Consider the following 17,429-nt stretch of genomic DNA (forward strand, 5'->3'; position numbering starts at 1 on the left):
TGTATTTGTATTTTTAACTTGTTGGTTGTTTTATGATGGTTTTAATTTTTGTGAACCGCCCAGAGAGCTTCGGCTATTGGGCGGTATAAAAATGTAATAAATAAATAAATAAATAAATAAATATAAATGAACAAAGAACTGAGACTGTGTATCCCAAACTAAGCCTAGGTGCATCCCAAGTCATATCCTCAAAGCTCAGGGAGAGTAGCCTCTATGAGATACCACAGCCTCATGTTTGGCCACACGCTTTTTTGGGGCACAAGACGTCAAGGATGGCACCCCCACTCATATAACACATATGGGATTGCAGTTGTGTCATAGGGTTTCAGACTACATTGTGGGCATGCATGCTCCTTGAGTTTTGTCGATGTATATTCAATTGAAACTTGTCATCTAATTCTATTGAGATCCTGCAGTCACCACTTTGGAACATTTTCTTGATTTAGAGAATGCTTGTTTAGAAGCAAAAACATTTTTTTTTTTAAAAAATTATTAATCGTTTTCCCCTCCTTTCTGCCAGAGATGCCACTGAAGGTGTCTAACAGGAATAAAATATAGATTAAAAAAAAAGAATCTCAATGAAAACATAAGAAATGTTTGGGCATGATCACTGAATGTTCATGTCAAGTTTGTTGCTTTTAACCCAAAGTGCATGATTTGGTCAAAAGTCCTGGCTTAACCATTCTACTACAAGACTAGAAGCTAGTAATTGGAAGATAATACAAATCAAGGTTTGCCGCAAGAACCTGCAGAATAAGAATATGATTTTGGAGAATGAACACCCTGATTTTACATATTGACCCCAGGCTTTTAAATGGGCTGGAAAGAATCAATTCAGCTACATTAACGTTTTGAAGGCATAGAAGGGTTGAATATACTATTTTAGCATCAACCAGCTTAGAATCAGCTGCTCTAAATTTGTTTTTCAGGTTTTACACTTTGCTAGTGTTGTCCTCAGCTCTTTTTGGGAAGCCTCCGTTCAAGAATGTAATTGTAAATGGCCTAGTTCTTGCCAGGCAAGTATATTATTAATATTTTGCTCTTTGCTGAGTTTCTGCTTCAGGTGTAGTACTAAGCTATAAGTGTTGTGTTTCTATGTAATCCTTTCTTCAAGTATCCAACCATAGTGGAAGCCCCTTTATTTTACTCTGAAGAGACCAATCTCCTTTAGAAAGGATACAGGTCTAAATATCTATTGGAGTGGGTAGAATAAAATAAAATGCTCATAATAATAGCAAAACAATCATGAATCTGAACTGCTAAATGTGGGTCGCAAAAACTATGGCAGTACTTTCACCTTTGTAAAAGTAGATGTAATATACTTTCCAAGGGACTAGTATCTTTTGTCAAAAAAACGGTGGACTGATTTCTTTCCAAATAGTAGGTGAATTATCTGTGAAAACTTTTGTCAGTAAATGCATACCTTGTCACAGTCTTGATTTTTAACTCCTTGTAGTGATGGGCAAAAGATGAGCAAACGAAAGAAGAATTACCCAGATCCAGCAAATGTTGTAAACTCTTATGGGGCTGATGCACTGAGGTAGGAACCTGTTGGTCTTTTCTTCCCTTTCCTGTTAATATTTGCAGGTCTTCTGCTTAGGATATGTCCAGCTAAAATTTGTAGCTTTGATTTGACCATGTGCATCCCATTCTGCATGTGTGCTTCCTCCTTTCAGAACTGTGGATGCGTTAATGAAAGAAAAGAAGCTAGGTACATGCACAGAACAGTTGGACACCTCTCAAAAAGTAACCTTCATTTGCCAACTTTCAGTGTTTCATTATGGATAGTGTAAAACTCAGTTGGTCTGGGCATACCCTTGAAAGGTCCTCTAAATTCTTGTGCCAGAATGTCCATTGGGAATTTTAGGCAGAGAACATTCAAAAGGATGTTGGTTTAGAGAAGTGATAACCACTTTTGAAGTGTTTAGTGAGCCCAGTTGAATTGAAGACTGACTGTACTTGTTTTGAGTGAAGTGGAATAACTACCAATTATTATCATATCATAGGAATCAAAGATACTGCAGATTACATTCTACTAGTATTGCATACCTTAAGAACTTTTTAGGGTGTATATCTTGAAATGTTAGCTGTATTTTTACACTTTAAAGAATACTCTTTTAAATATGTACCTTGCAGGATATAATATTTTATATCACAGACTAGAGTAATGTTATTCTCTTTCCTTAAATGAAAGTCCCAAACTCTCAAGAGCATTCATTGTTATTCTCGTTTTTCCAATAGGAAAAATCTGTATTTTCCTGCTGCTTGTCTAAAATGTGTACACTAATGTCTTATTTATACATACACCCACACACAATACAAAACAGTGCTTACTAGGTTCATTTAAGGAGAGAGCTCCAGTTCAGTTGCTTGAATTCTGAAGTGCTTGATGTCAAGCACTTGATGTGTTCTGTTTATAGAATAAGCTACTTCTAACTTTCCTGTGGATTTTTCCTCTCTGTAATGAGGTAATTTAACTTCAGTTGAAAAAGGATTTTTTTTAATCCATATGCAAATTTTGCTTAACTACTACAAAAACATCATCTTCTGCATATTGGTAAATGCAGTACTTTTGAACATCAGCACACTTAAGTTGTTTAAGGAAAGTGGAGAATTTTAGGTGGTTGTAGGGGCTTCAAGTATTGAGTAAGTATATGAGGGAACAATCTTATGTGCCCTAGACAGTGTCTGGGGGACATAGGATTTTTCGGTTTCCTGGCTCTGAGAGGGATCTGGGCTTGGGGCCAGGAAACGTCCCTCCCCTCCCCCTCATAGCTGCCATGGAGAGAAAGTAAAACGGAGCATGGAGGCGGGAAGATGGGGCTTTCCCAGGGGTGGGGAAGGAGACCGGAGTGGCATCCTATGATCTTTCCTATGGCCATCCCAGTCTTCCTCCCTCCTGCTTCCCCAGAGTCTGCCTAAACAGGTGAAACTGCCCACCTAGCTAAAATGCTGAGAGGCAGGCACAAGGCATCCCCCCCCCTCTGCACAGAATACTTTTAAGCCCCCGAGTTGTTATAATACTAACGCTTTTCTTCATTATGCATAATGCTTAGCAATAGTTTGCTCTCTTGCCACATGGAAATATGAAATAATTATTTTAAATGGATGATGGTTGAGATTAACGTGAGAATACAGTCCCTTAGAAGGGTATGCTTTCCAAAGTTGCATGCAGCAGCCTGATATAGGAGGGGGATAGGAAATAGAATATCCCCTGCTAGATTGGACTGATGCTACAAATGTCTATGGGTTTTTTATATATATGGTTTGGGGCCATGGGCGTGGGGGAAGATCTTGCAACCAGGCTACTGCTATGAATAAGATTTGCCATTAGCAATCTATACAGATTTTCCTTGCTCTGAACAAAATGTTAGAGCTTCAATATAATTTTGGGTCCAAGGTGGAAGATGGTAAACATTTTAAGTTTTGCATATTAAAGAGGCCTGGTGAACGTTCTTAAAAAGCAGGATATGTTTTCATTATACTATTCGATTTGCATATACTGCTACAGGCTGTACCTTATCAATTCTCCGGTGGTAAGAGCAGAAAACCTGAGGTTTAAAGAAGAAGGTGTCAGAGATGTGCTGAAAGATGTCTTCCTGCCATGGTACAATGCTTATCGGTTCCTCATTCAGAATGTTGTCATTCTGCAACTCAAGGTACAATGCTGTTTCACTTGTCATTATTGTATTTTATTAATATGGTCACAAAGTCACAAAGCATGCCACTCAGCTATTTTTTCCCCTCATGATTGATATCCTGCCCTTTTGACCAAACAGAATCTCAAGATGGCTCATATAAAATGTGTCAGTGCAATTTTGAAATAAAACAAAGATGTAGATTATCACCCCACATTTTATTTATTGGAACCAGAGTTGCAGTGATTACAGTGTTGGGCTAGAAGGAAAGGCCAAGAAACTCACAGAATGACCCTGGCCAGTCACTATTCTGTTTTATTGTAAGATTTGAATGTAAGCTGCTTTGATTTTCTCAACAAAAAGGCAGCATATAAGCAGCAAACTAAACTAAGCAGAACTATCTCTCAACCTAACCCACTTTACATGGTTGTCAGGAGGATGCCATACTGAGTTCCTTGGAGGAGGAGTAAGATTAAAATGGAAAAAAGAGATAAAATTTAAAAAAAAACTAAAATTGCTGCTGAAAAATAAATTGCTCAGTCTAAAAGTTTTAAAAGGGACGAGGGTTGGTGGAGAAGTAGGTTATTTATGACTCTTTCCCCCTCAAAGGTCAAGATGCATTCCATACTTTTGAGTGGTGATGACTGCCTGAAAGGCAGGAGGTTGGGCATGGCATCCCATTCTCAGCTCAGGGGGTCATCAGCAGAAATTCTTGATTGCTCACTATACAAAGGAGCCTACCAAAAACAAATAATTGAAGAACTGAAGTAACAACTCTTTCCCCATGTCCTTCCATTTCAACAGACTAGAAATGCCCTTTCCCATCACCTTTCATGAAAAAGATAATATATATATATATATATATTTCTTACCCGCCTCTCCCTCTGGATTGAGGCGGGGGACAACATTAGATACAAATATCATAAAATACATAAAAATTAATTAAAACATATAAAACGAATACAATATTAAAATAACAGTCAAATACCTTAAATTAGACTGGGTAGGCCTGTCGGAAGAGATCAGTCTTTATAGCCTTCTTGAATTCGGAAAGGCTGTTAAGTTGACAAATCTCTCCCAGCAGGCCATTCCACAGTCTGGGAGTGGCAGAAGAGAAGGTCGTCTGGGTAATGGTTGTCAGCCTAGTTTTTGCTGACTGTAGTAAATTCTTCCCAGAGGACCTAAGTGTGCAGGGCAGATTGTACAGGAGTAAGGCGTTCCCACAGGTAACCTGGACCCAAACCATGTAGGGCTTTAAAGGTAATAGCCAACACTTTATACTTTGCACGGAAACTAATTGGCAGCCAGTGAAGTGATTTTAGTGTTGGTGTAATATGGTCACCCCTAGATGTACCGATGACCAACCTGGTTGCCATATTTTGAACTAGTTGAAGTTTCTAGACTAGGCACAAAGGTAGCCCTATGTACAGCACATTGCAGAAGTTGAGCCTCGAAGTTAACAGCGTGTGCACTACCGTTTTTAAGTCTTCTAACTCTAGGAAGGGGCGCAGCTGGCTTATCAGCCGAAGCTGATAGTAGGAACTTCTGGCCATAGTATCTCTCTGGGCTGTCATTTGGAGTGACAGATCTAGAAGCACCCTCAAACTGCAAACACAGTCTTTCAGGGGGACTGTAACCCCATCCAGAACTGGTTGACACACCTACTGCCTTTGACAGTAAGCACCTCTGTCTTGTCTGGATTCAGCTTCAGTTTGTTTTTCCTCATCCAGCCCATTACCGCCTCTAAGCACGCATTCAGAGGAGACACACTATCCTTAGCTGATGCTGTTGTCGAAGGCATAGAGAAATAAATTTGGGTGTCATCAGCATACTGATAGCACCCTGCCCCATGCCTCCGGATGATCTCTCCCAGCGGTTTCTTGTATATGTTGAACAGCATTGGGGATAGGATGGCACCTTGTGGTACGCCATACAACAGTTACTTCTTTGAGGAGCAGCTATCCCCAAGCATCACCATCTGGAATGTACCCGAGAGATACGACCGAACCACTGGAGCACAGTACCCCCAATTCTCAATCCCCTCAGGTGTTCCAGAAGGATACCATGGTTGATGGTATCAAAAGCCACTGAGAGATCCAAAACTACCAGTAGGGACACTCCCTCTGTCAATACTCAAGCGTAGATCCATCCACTAAGGTGACCATAGTGGTCTCAACTCCGTATCCTGCCCTGAAGCCAGTATGAAATGGGTCTAGAAAATCTGTATCGTTCAAGACAACTTGGAGTTGGAAGGCAACTGCCCTCTCGATCACCTTGCCCCAAAATGGAAGATTTGATACTGGTCTGTAATTATTGAAGTCCAGGGGATCCAGGGAGGGCTTTTTTAGAAGCAGCCATACTACCGCCTCTTCTAAACATGATGGAAAACTCCCCTCCCTGAGAGATGCGCTAATAATATGCTGTAGTTGTTGTCTAGCTGCATCTCCTCCCTGGATGACCAGCCATGACGGACGGGGATTGAGGGGGCAAGTTGTTCTCACTCATCCAAGCATCTTGTTCACATCCTTGGTAATGTTTGATGTATGCAATAATGTTACTGGGGAGGGGGGGAAGAGTGGGAGGAGAAAAGCAGGGTGAGTAATTTCTGGTAGGAAAACTCAACTTAAAAACATTTCAAAACTTGCGTAAATTTATCTGTTTAACAAGTAATCTCTACCAGAGCTTCAGTGAATACGTTTCAGACACAACATTCCCTATCCAGCAAGCTGGTTTGTTGCAAGAATAAGCCTGAATGTTCCATTGTGGTTTGTAGAGAGTTTTTGTATCAGTGTTCCCTGGTTTGGACATCACAGAAATGGGGTTTAACAAACCAGGGTTCTGAATCAAGGAGAAACGGGGAAGAAATTCAAAATCAAGTTCTTTAAGTTGATGTCAGGCATGTGTTTGCTTTTATATAATTTTACCAATAGCAAAAACAAAAACAAAAACTTTAGCTTGGTAGCATTAAGGCATGCTTAAGGGGTAAGTGATCTTAAATCAAGAATACTGGCTTATTTGTTTGGCCACCTAATGGAAGGCGGACTTGACAGTGATGTAAATTTCAAAACTCTCGTCAGTTAGTACTTAAATCTTAATCTATTCTCATAAGGCTAAATGGTTGCCTTTCAAATAATTTATTGAGAGGAGGACATAGCAAATGAGTTCTTTGGTAGGGGAGGTCTTCTTCTCAATAGATACATTATACTAGATTATACTTCCAATGAGAAATTGATAACTTGAAGAGCTTATAATTACTCACCTCTCATGATACATGAGCTTTTAAAAATCACTTCGGAGACTTTGTGATAAAGGCAGCATACTTCAATAAATAGTAATGAAAATTAGTTTACATTTTTAGCTGTCACCTCTGCAAGGAGAGCTTCGAAGCTTCATAATTAATCAGCTATTTCTGACGGTCCCCAGGCCGTGTTCGTAATACAGTTTTTCAGGTTGCCCTAATATTTTATATTCTATCATTTTTTAAAAAAAGATCTGAACTAAGTTTTGGTGCAAGCATATTAGTCCCTTTACATATTGCATGCTGAGTAGAATTATGCCTGGAAGATATTTTGATGTAAATGAGATATTTTGGCAATTGTGCTAATAAAAGATCTTTTCCCCCTTGCACAAGTTGTAGAAATGATTCTCAGCAATATTGAAATGTGTGTGTGTGTCTGTGTGTGGCGTTGTGTAGCATTTGGTGGATACGTCTTGAGAGAGAGGCTCTGACCACTTTGACCTTTCATGCAAAACGCAAGGATACATTCAAGCAGTCTGGCAAACGTCTCTAAGTTACATTTAGCTTTTAAACTTGCTTTAAGATGACAGTCAGATAAACTATTTACATAATGTTATGTACCATAGGCCTGAAAGGAAGTGCTTTGTACCCTTCTAATGGGAGCATAGTCCAAATGAGAGAGGTCTGTAAATGAGAACATTGAAAAGCACTTTAGTCAGGAATAGCTGCTTTCAAACTTAACAGAGCAATTGAAGCTATTGCAATATGTTTCTCTCTTGCAGTGTAGCTGGTGGGGAGGGAAGGGGTAGGGTGGGGAGGGCAGGCTAGCTAACAATAGGCGGAGCCGCGGCAGGAATCAATTGCACAGAAAGGGCAAACGGGGGCAGTTTAACTTAAAGGTCCTGAGTGCAAAGCAAAGTGAGAAAGCAACACTCTGTGGGTGTTCAACACAGAAGCTCATTTCAAAATCCTTTTCTTCAGTCTCCTGAATAGCTCAGGAAACTCAGCATGGCCATATGTGATAACCAGTCAGAGTGCTTCACCTGGACTCCATGCTTGGTATGGTGGCGGTGGCGGCTGCGCCTGTATATGGCTGGAGTAGAGGAGAAAGCGCATGTGTAGGCTGGGTCCCAGGAGAACAGAGACATGGGACGACTGTGCATGTGCATCTCTGCTCCTTTGCAGAGTAGTCCTGGAGAGCTGTTGGTGGCAATATAAATGGAATACACACACACACACACACACACACACACACACATACATACACGAACAGTACTTTTAGCAATACAAGAAAGTACATCCCACTTTCCTGATGGGTGTATAGGACAGGTTGGGGACATAGGTGGGACTTTGACGTCCACCCACTAGGTGACAGCTTGCCTCTGCTCTCTTGCCAAGCAATTTGAAGAGATAGAACCATACTGGAACCTGCTACTGAAAGCAGCTACTTTCTCAGTAGTACATGATAGTATAACTCAGCATTCAGTTTAGAACTTTTTTCCCACAGAAAAGATAAGTATGCTCTTGTGTTTGCATACAGAACATGTATTTATGTATTTATGAATGTATGATGGCAACTGTCTCTTTGAAAGTCCCATGAACTGCAAGAATCTTGTTTTCATTAACATTGTTCCACAGTCAGATACAGATACTTTTGCAGTACACTGACTGTATTTAATTGGATGAATTATATGTTTACATTTCTTGGCTAAAGTTATAATGGTTCTAGTGGGGAGTCTTCCTTTTGTAACAAAATTATAGTGCTACATCTTTTTGTACCCATGTTCATAGGAAGATGGAAAAGAATTCCTTTACAATGAGAACACAACTAAAGAGAATAAAAACGTCATGGATAAATGGATTCTTTCCTTCACACAGTCACTGATTCAGTTCTTCCGAGTTGAAATGGCAGGTGTGTGCACTTAAGCTTCAGAATTCAAATGTTCATTTTGGTGCCTGAGAATCCTACAATTTAAACATACTGCCTGTCATATCCATGTTTATCTTTACCTACTACATTTTGACATATCTGTGTGGTACTTTTGTTTGTTGATGTTTATTTGAAGATATTTGCTCAGCCTCCAGTGTATTTGAACTGCTCTGGTGCAAACTTAATGCTGAACTAGTTACCCAGCCTCAAGAACACCTGCTTTCATCTCTTACTTCTGCCCCTCTCCAGGGCAAACTTCCTATCTTTCGCTTGCTGGCCTTAACGAAAGCTTAGTGTTACGTTTGCACCAGTGCCAACCACCATTAGCACATCAGTATTCTCTTAAAGCAAATTTGAAACTTGGGTTTGAAGTGGCTTTGCAAATTCTGGTTAAGACAGAAGAAAGAACTTTTAGAACTGAATCAAATCCTACTCTGTAATGATGCTTACCTACATTTTTAATATGTTAAGATCTTTTTAGAGTATCCGCCTGATGCTTAACGCTTCAAGGCTCCCAGTAAGAAAAATAGACTGGTCAAAAGGTCAAGGGGATATTATAGTATGCTGTTTTTCTTCTTCACTTTCAGCCTACAGACTATACACAGTAGTTCCTCGACTAGTTAAGTTTGTAGACATTCTTACAAACTGGTATGTCAGAATGAATCGCAGGAGGTTAAAGGTAGGTTACTTCTGCTTCTAACATGTATTCATGAGAGCTGGAAATAATTTAATCCTGAGCAAATTCATATTTCCTTTAAAACTTAGTACTATGGTTTTTTTGTGTGCAACTATAAAATCATACCTTTAGATTAAATGAAAAGAGTGATGAGTGATCTAATCTCTTACGTTTATGAATACTACTTGAGTAGGGTGAAAATGGAACAGATGACTGCATTATGGCCTTAGAAACCTTATTCAGCGTTCTTTACTCCATGTGCAGACTTATGGTAAGAATGACACCCCCACCCCCATTCATTCTTGTATAAGCTTAGGTTTTACTATTTGAAATAGTCCCATGAAATGAACGATGCTTAGCTTGATATAAGGCACTATATGCAGTGATTCTGCTGGAGCCCAGATTGTGGCAACAGGGACAGAATCCAGTTTTTGTGAATATCTCCTTTACTTCTTTTTTTAAACACATCTCCTGACTTTGTAGACAGGCTGGCATTCAACACAGAGAAGGTTCCCTCCCTGGCACTTTGAAATCTGAAGTTAACAAATACACCTGCAATATTGTCTAGTGCATCCCCAGTGGTTTTTAAAAAAGTATGTGTGTATCTTCTTCCTACTAGTCTCCTGTTGCTGACTATGTCCACACTCACTTAGCTGTATCTTCAGCTGCCATGCTGCCTATAATGAGAAAGCAGTGTTTTCTTGGAGCTCCTAGAAGATCTGAGAAGGAAAAACCAAACAAAAGCAGAGTTAGTTGGTGATCGATAAGATTCAGATCTTTCAGGATGCTGGCAGAGACTTCTCCTTTCCTGAGCATAGCTCTGATTAGACCAGATATAGTAAAAGCAATTTCTATGTAAGTGCTTCCTTCCAAATGCTGTAGGAGGCATATTTGTGAAAGGCATCCATCAGCATGGTCTACAACACAACTTGAAGGGCATCTGTTTCCTGATTTAAAGGAATAGGATTTTGGGCGGTGCCTGCTACAATTCTGGGCTTGAATGCTATTGATGTCCTTTCATTCCTGGTCTCTACAGGGATCTAGGTAGTTTAGAGACATTGGTAAATGCTTGCTTCTGTGGACTCTGAGGTGGGCCTCTCTGTGCTTTGAATGCTTGTCTGTAAAGAGATCAAGTGAAAGGCCTTTTATTGTCTCTTGGAAATATACAGACATCAGGTGGTACTAAAGCTTGTAATTTGGTTATTTTAATTCCCCAGAGGAAGCTGTTCAACTGGAAACAATTTCCTGATTGAACTCTCCTGCTAGAATTCAATTGCACATTTTAAATGTCAAATACCAATATTACATTTTGGCAGAGGCATGTGAAGGAACGCTTGACTTCTAGACAATGTTTTTCCAGTAACAGGAAATATATGGGCTTTAACAGCCATCTGAGTAGAATTTGTAGCTTGTTGAAAATACAGAACATGCATCAGATTGATGAAGTAATATAGAATTGTCATTTCAGGCACCTTATACTCCATTTATCACCGAACTGATGTACCAGAATTTGAAGACTCTTATTGATCCAGCCTGTGTTCAGGAGAAGAACACTGACAGCATTCACTACCTCATGCTTCCTCAAGTGAGGTGAGGAACTTCCTTTATTGCAGTGGGTGGCCGAGATCTGGTCTGGTGTTTAAATTAGAGCCATTTTGCATTTTGCAATATCTTTTGTGGTTCTTCATGAATTTTCATTGATGGATTGTGGAAGTTTGGAGGTCACTGAACTAGTTGGTTGTTATTGGGCCTAGCTTAGACAAGGGCAGTAGCAATGCTGCAGGAGATGACAGGTACATGGCAGAAATTTGGATAGGAGTGGTTTAAGCTTTTAATTTTTGTTTTCCTCTATGTAAGGATAAGTGGTAGAAAATATGTTGTATCTGCAGCATGGGAGTGGGGTGGGATAGGAGAGCAATAATTACAGTACTAAGGGAACTGGAGTAAATGCCCACAACTTTTAATTGGCTACAGCTTTACGCAAAGCTGTGTGTGGCAAAGGGAAAGATCCCTGATAGCCTGACTGAGACAGTCATCCAGACCAGACACTGGGGGAAAATGTGAAGGGGTGGGCAGCAGCCTTTCCCACCTCAATGGCTTGGACTGACATCATGGGCCAAGAACATTGCGTTGGGGGAGGCAAAACCTTGGTTCACTAGAAAAGTCATGCATGTGCGTAACATTCCATTCCAGCTCTGTCAACCAGCAGCTGACATTGCATTGTTCATTAACTTGTTATGGAAGACAGGAGTGGGTGGGAGAAAAGTGAAATTAGCACTGCTTGAGACCTGGGCTGATCATTTTCTCCCTCTCTCATAATACTAAAAGTCAGGGTCATCCCATGGATCTGATTGGTTCAGGACAGATAAAAGGAAACACTTCTTCACACAGTGCATAGTTAAACTATGGAATTCACTGCCACAAGTCATGGTGATGGCCACCAATTTGGATGGCTTTGAAAGGGGGCTTGTCAAATTCCTGGAGGAGAAGGTTATCAATGGCTCTATGCTACCTTCAGTATCAGAGGCGGTATGCCTATGTACACCCATTGCTGGGGAAGATGAATGGGAGGGTGCTGTTGCACTCATGTCCTGCTTATTGGTTTCCCGTTAACAGCTGGATTATTATTATTATTATTATTATTATTATTATTATTATTATTATTATTATTATTTATATAGCACCATCAATGTACATGGTGCTGTGTGAACAGAATGCTGCACTAGAAGGATCCTTGGTCTTATCCAGCATGGCTCTTATATTCTTATTCCATTTTTGACCCAGGAGCGGACTTTGAACAGTATGGAGTGGGTGTGCTTTGTTGGTTTTGTTGCACTCATGGGATTCGCTGCTTGCTCAGTGGGGCTTTGGATCTTCTAAAATTAACCCTGGAAACAAGCCCCTTCTATTATGCTTTAAATATAAGGTCAAATATTAGGGTTTTTTTTAAAGCTGTTTTTCCAAACCTAGTTGTAACAATTCTACAGGATCTGCTGTGGTATGAATGTGTTTTTGCATTGCTGTACAATTTCTTCCAATACCCGGACCTGATACTGAATTGTAGGCTAAAAGGAATCGTCAGTCTATTGCGATGACATAGTAAACCAATCTGAATGAAGCTTTTTGGAAAGGAGTGTCTGGCATGGGGTAGTGGATAAATAATAGGAAAGCAACAGCTGTGAAAAGGGACATGGTAATTAATTCCTTTAGATTACATTCTTCTTTTGGTCCTGAGGAGGAAAAGGAGGAAAATTTGTTTCTCTGTTGACTTCTTAACATTCTGGCCATGTTACAGTTTGTCTGTCTGGACAAACATCTGGAGCCAAACACTTTTTTCCATAAATGTGGTTGGCGAAAAGGACTTGCTTTGCTTTGAATTTTTTCTGATTGTCACTTTTTTCTGGGATTTATCATTTGAGTGTTTTATGCTTCTGTGACATTAATTAAGACAGCTAAAGGCATTATCTTCTGACAACTCAAACAATTATTTAAAAGAAGCTGTTAAATCTCTTCTATCCATGCTGTGGACTTTTGCAGTGTAGAAATATGGTTTTGTCTGTAACACAGAATGTACATTGTCATTATGGATGCCCTTGAACTGGTATTACATAAGGCACATTAGAAAGATCTTCAGTTATTTATAGAATTGTAACTTAATTTCTTGAGTCCCAGGTGTAATCTTGTTCTCTGCAATTAGTGATACAAAAGATCATTGTGATTTGTAAAAGTAAATTACTTTTAAAAAAATAAATAAATACTGTAACTTGACTGGCTTTGTCGTTGACTTTATTTATTTGTATTTTTTAATAGCTAGTCTGGAATGAAGCAGGTCTTTGCTCCTCCCAAGAGCGTTGTAGCAATTACTGAGTTGGTATCCCATTTCTCCCCATCCCCACTCCGTATAATGCTTGCCCAGGAATGAGTGAGACTGCACATCTCATGGTCAGCAGCCTGAATACTTAAATCTTACTTTATTTTCTTGTTGAGCAGTACGGATTTTGTGTTTTTAGTTTGTTATTTATCTTGTCTCCAATGTATGACAGGAAAGTGTATCCAGTTTCTTGTAGGGTGAACTGTTTTTGTTTTTTAAAAACTATAAGCTCCAAATGAATATTTACTGTTACAAAATTGTTGTTTGTGTTTGAGATAACTGAGTAACTATTACTAAGCACACTTTTATGTAGCCTTTCCTCTAGGAAGCTCATATTGGAATATCTGAGACCATATTTTATTTATTCATCTTTATTTTATTTAACCACTTCTTTTCACTATCAGTAAAACAACGTCCAGGGCAGCTAACAACAACATTTTAAAAACTATACAGTAAAAACACACACTAAAATAATAGTGAGAGGAGGCCAACAGGAATGTCGGCAACTGACTGGCAACAAAATGTTAAAAACGGCATTAAAATGCTAAATGCCTGAGAGAATAAAAGAGTCTTCTTTGGTACCTAAAGCCTAATAAAACAGGGTTATTCCAATAACCTTGTGGGATACGTTAGTCTGCAAGTGAATGGGTTAGTCTGAGCTACCTGGCTTTATGGCTGAGCAGGATGTTCAGAACTGTGATATCTAAAATTCCAGATTTTATTGCTCTATCCATTCCCACACCAGCTCTCACTTTTACAACAGTTAATCAAACATGCTGTTTTTGAAACGTCTGACCTACAAGAGGGTTCAAGGAACGTTTTTTCTTCTTTTCAGTCACCTTTAAAAGGTAGAATATAATTTTTAAAGGAATTTCCCCAATATATGCAAACAGTTGCAGTATTCTTTTTCCTTCTGAATCTAGGGAAGATCTGATTGACAAAAACATAGAAAGTGCAGTTTCCCGGATGCAATCTGTTATTGAGCTTGGGCGGGTAATCAGAGATCGGAAAACTATTCCAGTAAAGGTAAGATGTTGTTTAATTTCTTTTACATCAATATCCCATAAGCGCTTATTGGCTCTGTCAGAAAAAAAGCAGAAGTAAATCAATAAGTTGCAGAAAATGGATTACAAGGAAATATTTTAAATAGACAATATTACAATTTGCGGCAGACCTTGGTTTTCTCTCTCTCCCCAGACTGATGATGTTCAATTTAATTTCAGTATCCTCTGAAAGAGGTGGTGGTTATCCATCAGGATCCTCAGGCATTGGAAGATATCAGGTCCTTGGAAAAGTATATACTTGAGGTAAGATGGAAGAGCTTTAGGCATTGTTGAGAACAAGACCTTTTATGTATTTGTGCTCAGGTGGATGTCTTGTTGACCAGTAAAGAAGCACAAGAGCACATACTGGTAGTCTGCCCTTGAGAATGACCCATAGGCCCCGTTCAGACAACATGCTAAACCATGCTGCTTAACCACAAAATGGTTAACAGAATGCATGCATTCAATTAACCATTTTGTGGTTAAGCAGTGTGGTTTAGCATGTTGTCTGAACAGGGCCAGTGAGATGCTGCACCTTCGCAATCTTTCAGCCACTCCCAAGTGCCATTTTTGTATCATACAAAGTGCTGGAAGTACTTAGGCAGCCAGCCTGGGTTGAAAAGTGGGGTCTAAACAAAAGTAAATACATGTAAAAATAGTTCAGAGTCGTAACTAGTCCTCATTTTAAAAAAATGTTTTTTCTCAGTTGGCATGACAGAAATTGCCATTTTTAAAAGGTCAAATACAGCCTGTCACTAGCAGGTTTGTTTTTAAGTGTCAACAGCAAGATCTGATTCTGAGCAAAATTTTATGTGCTTCATAACCCCACAAATCGAACAATCTTCACTAAACTATGACTGTGATGAGCAAGATCTACTTGTAAGTAAGGATTGATCAGGCGTTAGTTAAATTGAGGGAAAAGGTGTCTATACTAATCACAACTGTTGTCTACATATAAAAGATCTCAGAAAAATAGAAAAATCTAGCTAAATATTTATTTATTTATTTATTTATTTATTTATTTATTATATTTCTTTACCTCCCAACAGCTGGAGCTCTATAGCCAGGATAAATTATCTAATGCAGTAGACACTGACCATAATTTTTCAGTATTAAGTATTTATGATTGCTACTAATGTTAAAATCATGAACATGCTTTGACTTGCAGCATTTTAGTACAGTTGTTGACTGTGCAGCAATCTGAAGGGGTCATTTCTACCCATGTTTGGAGAGTTGCATATTCCATAGCTTCTCTTGCAAACCTCTCAAACTTGTTCATTCAGTTCCCTTGAATTCAAAAGGCAGTTTGGGATTTTGGTGCCACAGAAATGTAAAGGCATTTATAAGTATTTTGTGATTTTCCTTGAGTTTCCTCTTGAAGTGAGGGAGTCTAAATAACCATTTGGGGGGGGGGGGGTAGTGGGGGTATGTCAGTGGCCTGCTTATGAAGGATTATGCATGTGGAGAAGACATGTGTGTCCCTTTGGAATGGGGCAGATGGAAATGCAAGACTGCCCACTTACTTGTCTAAAACCTTGTCAGGTGTCTGTTGGCATGCTCTTTGATTCTAAGGCCAAGTATGCTTTCACAATTGATTAAAATGTAGATGAAAGGGAGTAATGTGTAGACTATCCTGTCTAAGAAATACATGCAATGGGAAGAAAACATATGAAAGGTTTTGATTAGCCTGTACTAGTAAATAGCTTTCAGCTCAGCATTGCTTTAGAGTGCTGATTGTGAACTAGTCTTCCGTTTCAGAAACTGAGCCAACTGAGACCTTTATCTATTTTAGAGATTAGAGTGTGGCCTTCTAGACAGAGTGACCCTTTGTGTGGTTTCATGTATCGGATTCTTATACCTCAATGACTCATAAAAGACATGAAACTCTTTATAATATTGTATGCGTGTTTGTTTGGCCAGACAAAAGGTCTCCCAGGATTCCTAAGAGCAATGACATCATATCAGGTATATACTAGAACAACTGTCAAATGCAAAATAGTAAAGGTAGTGTATTTTAATGGACCAGCTCCTGTTGTAATGGCTTGCACAATTGTAACATCCAACTTTTCATTAGGCTAATTCTTAGTTATAGAGGAATGTCGATTATTAATTATGACTTATTACATGAAACTTGTTGCCTAAAAGTGACTGGGGATTGCTCAAGTGGAAAGCGGAAAACAAGGGTAGAATGAAATGGGAATGATTCCAGAGTTGTACCACTTCTGGAGCAAGGGAACCTTCAGTTGAGTTAGACTGGGAACTTTAAATGTCAAACTCAGGGGACAGGAATAGGTAAGGATGTTTGGATAATACTTAGATATTGTGTAGTTGGAGGGTTGCATAGCTGCTCTTGCAGACTTGGTAACTTCAGACTGAGTCTTCAGAATAACAAAGTATTTTTACATAGCACAATACTATAAACTCAATTAATCATGCTATTAGAACCTCAGCACATGCAAATCAGTGTATTAGACTTGTTTGTCCTGTTCTAATTAATAGTTTGCCATTCAGCATGTAAAAAAAGGTTATTTGTTTCTGATTTGTTAACCATCACTGTGATGATTCTTTTTCTAACTATTTTTTATTTCCTCTTTTTTAAAAAAACCAATAAAACCCACTCAAAAACGTTCAGGAACTTAATGTCCGGCAGGTGACATTATCGACTGATAAAGATAAGTATGGAATCCGTCTGAGAGCAGAGCCTGATCACATGGTGCTTGGGAAGCGTCTGAAAGGTGCCTTTAAATCTGTTGCGGCTGCTATCAAGGAGCTGACAAGCGAGCAGTTGGAAGAATTCCAGAAGACAGGTTAGTGTTTTGTCAGAAAGGTGTATTGGGGCTGACCTTAGAAGCTGACCCAAAAGCCAATCCATTTAGCTGCTTGAATATATTTCTCCAGTTAGTATACTACCAAATGTTCATAAATTTCATAAGCATAGTGGAGAATAACTGCAAAGGGGAGAAGGGTTAACTTAGTCCTGCAAAACCAGAAAATGTTTCTGGAACTGCTTAGTCACAATTATCCAAATTGCCA

General features: G+C 39.2%; 2 protein-coding genes across 2 annotated transcripts in view; both read left to right on the forward strand.

Moving 5' to 3' along the window:
• The window catches only part of NOL8 (nucleolar protein 8), a 501,501-nt gene that overhangs the window by 159,399 nt on the left and 324,673 nt on the right, over positions 1 to 17,429 (forward strand). The window lies entirely within an intron of this gene.
• Positions 1 to 17,429, forward strand: part of IARS1 (isoleucyl-tRNA synthetase 1) — a 101,251-nt gene that overhangs the window by 54,763 nt on the left and 29,059 nt on the right. Inside the window, exons 18-27 of the mRNA XM_063121209.1 lie at positions 930 to 1,016; positions 1,457 to 1,540; positions 3,512 to 3,659; positions 8,668 to 8,788; positions 9,394 to 9,485; positions 9,676 to 9,753; positions 10,951 to 11,072; positions 14,277 to 14,379; positions 14,577 to 14,660; positions 17,029 to 17,203. Coding sequence (XP_062977279.1) covers positions 930 to 1,016; positions 1,457 to 1,540; positions 3,512 to 3,659; positions 8,668 to 8,788; positions 9,394 to 9,485; positions 9,676 to 9,753; positions 10,951 to 11,072; positions 14,277 to 14,379; positions 14,577 to 14,660; positions 17,029 to 17,203 — 1,094 coding nt within the window. The remainder of the gene's footprint in view (positions 1 to 929; positions 1,017 to 1,456; positions 1,541 to 3,511; positions 3,660 to 8,667; positions 8,789 to 9,393; positions 9,486 to 9,675; positions 9,754 to 10,950; positions 11,073 to 14,276; positions 14,380 to 14,576; positions 14,661 to 17,028; positions 17,204 to 17,429) is intronic.

Source organism: Elgaria multicarinata, chromosome 3 (assembly GCF_023053635.1).
Source record: "Elgaria multicarinata webbii isolate HBS135686 ecotype San Diego chromosome 3, rElgMul1.1.pri, whole genome shotgun sequence".
Taxonomy (NCBI): Eukaryota; Metazoa; Chordata; class Lepidosauria; order Squamata; family Anguidae; genus Elgaria; species Elgaria multicarinata.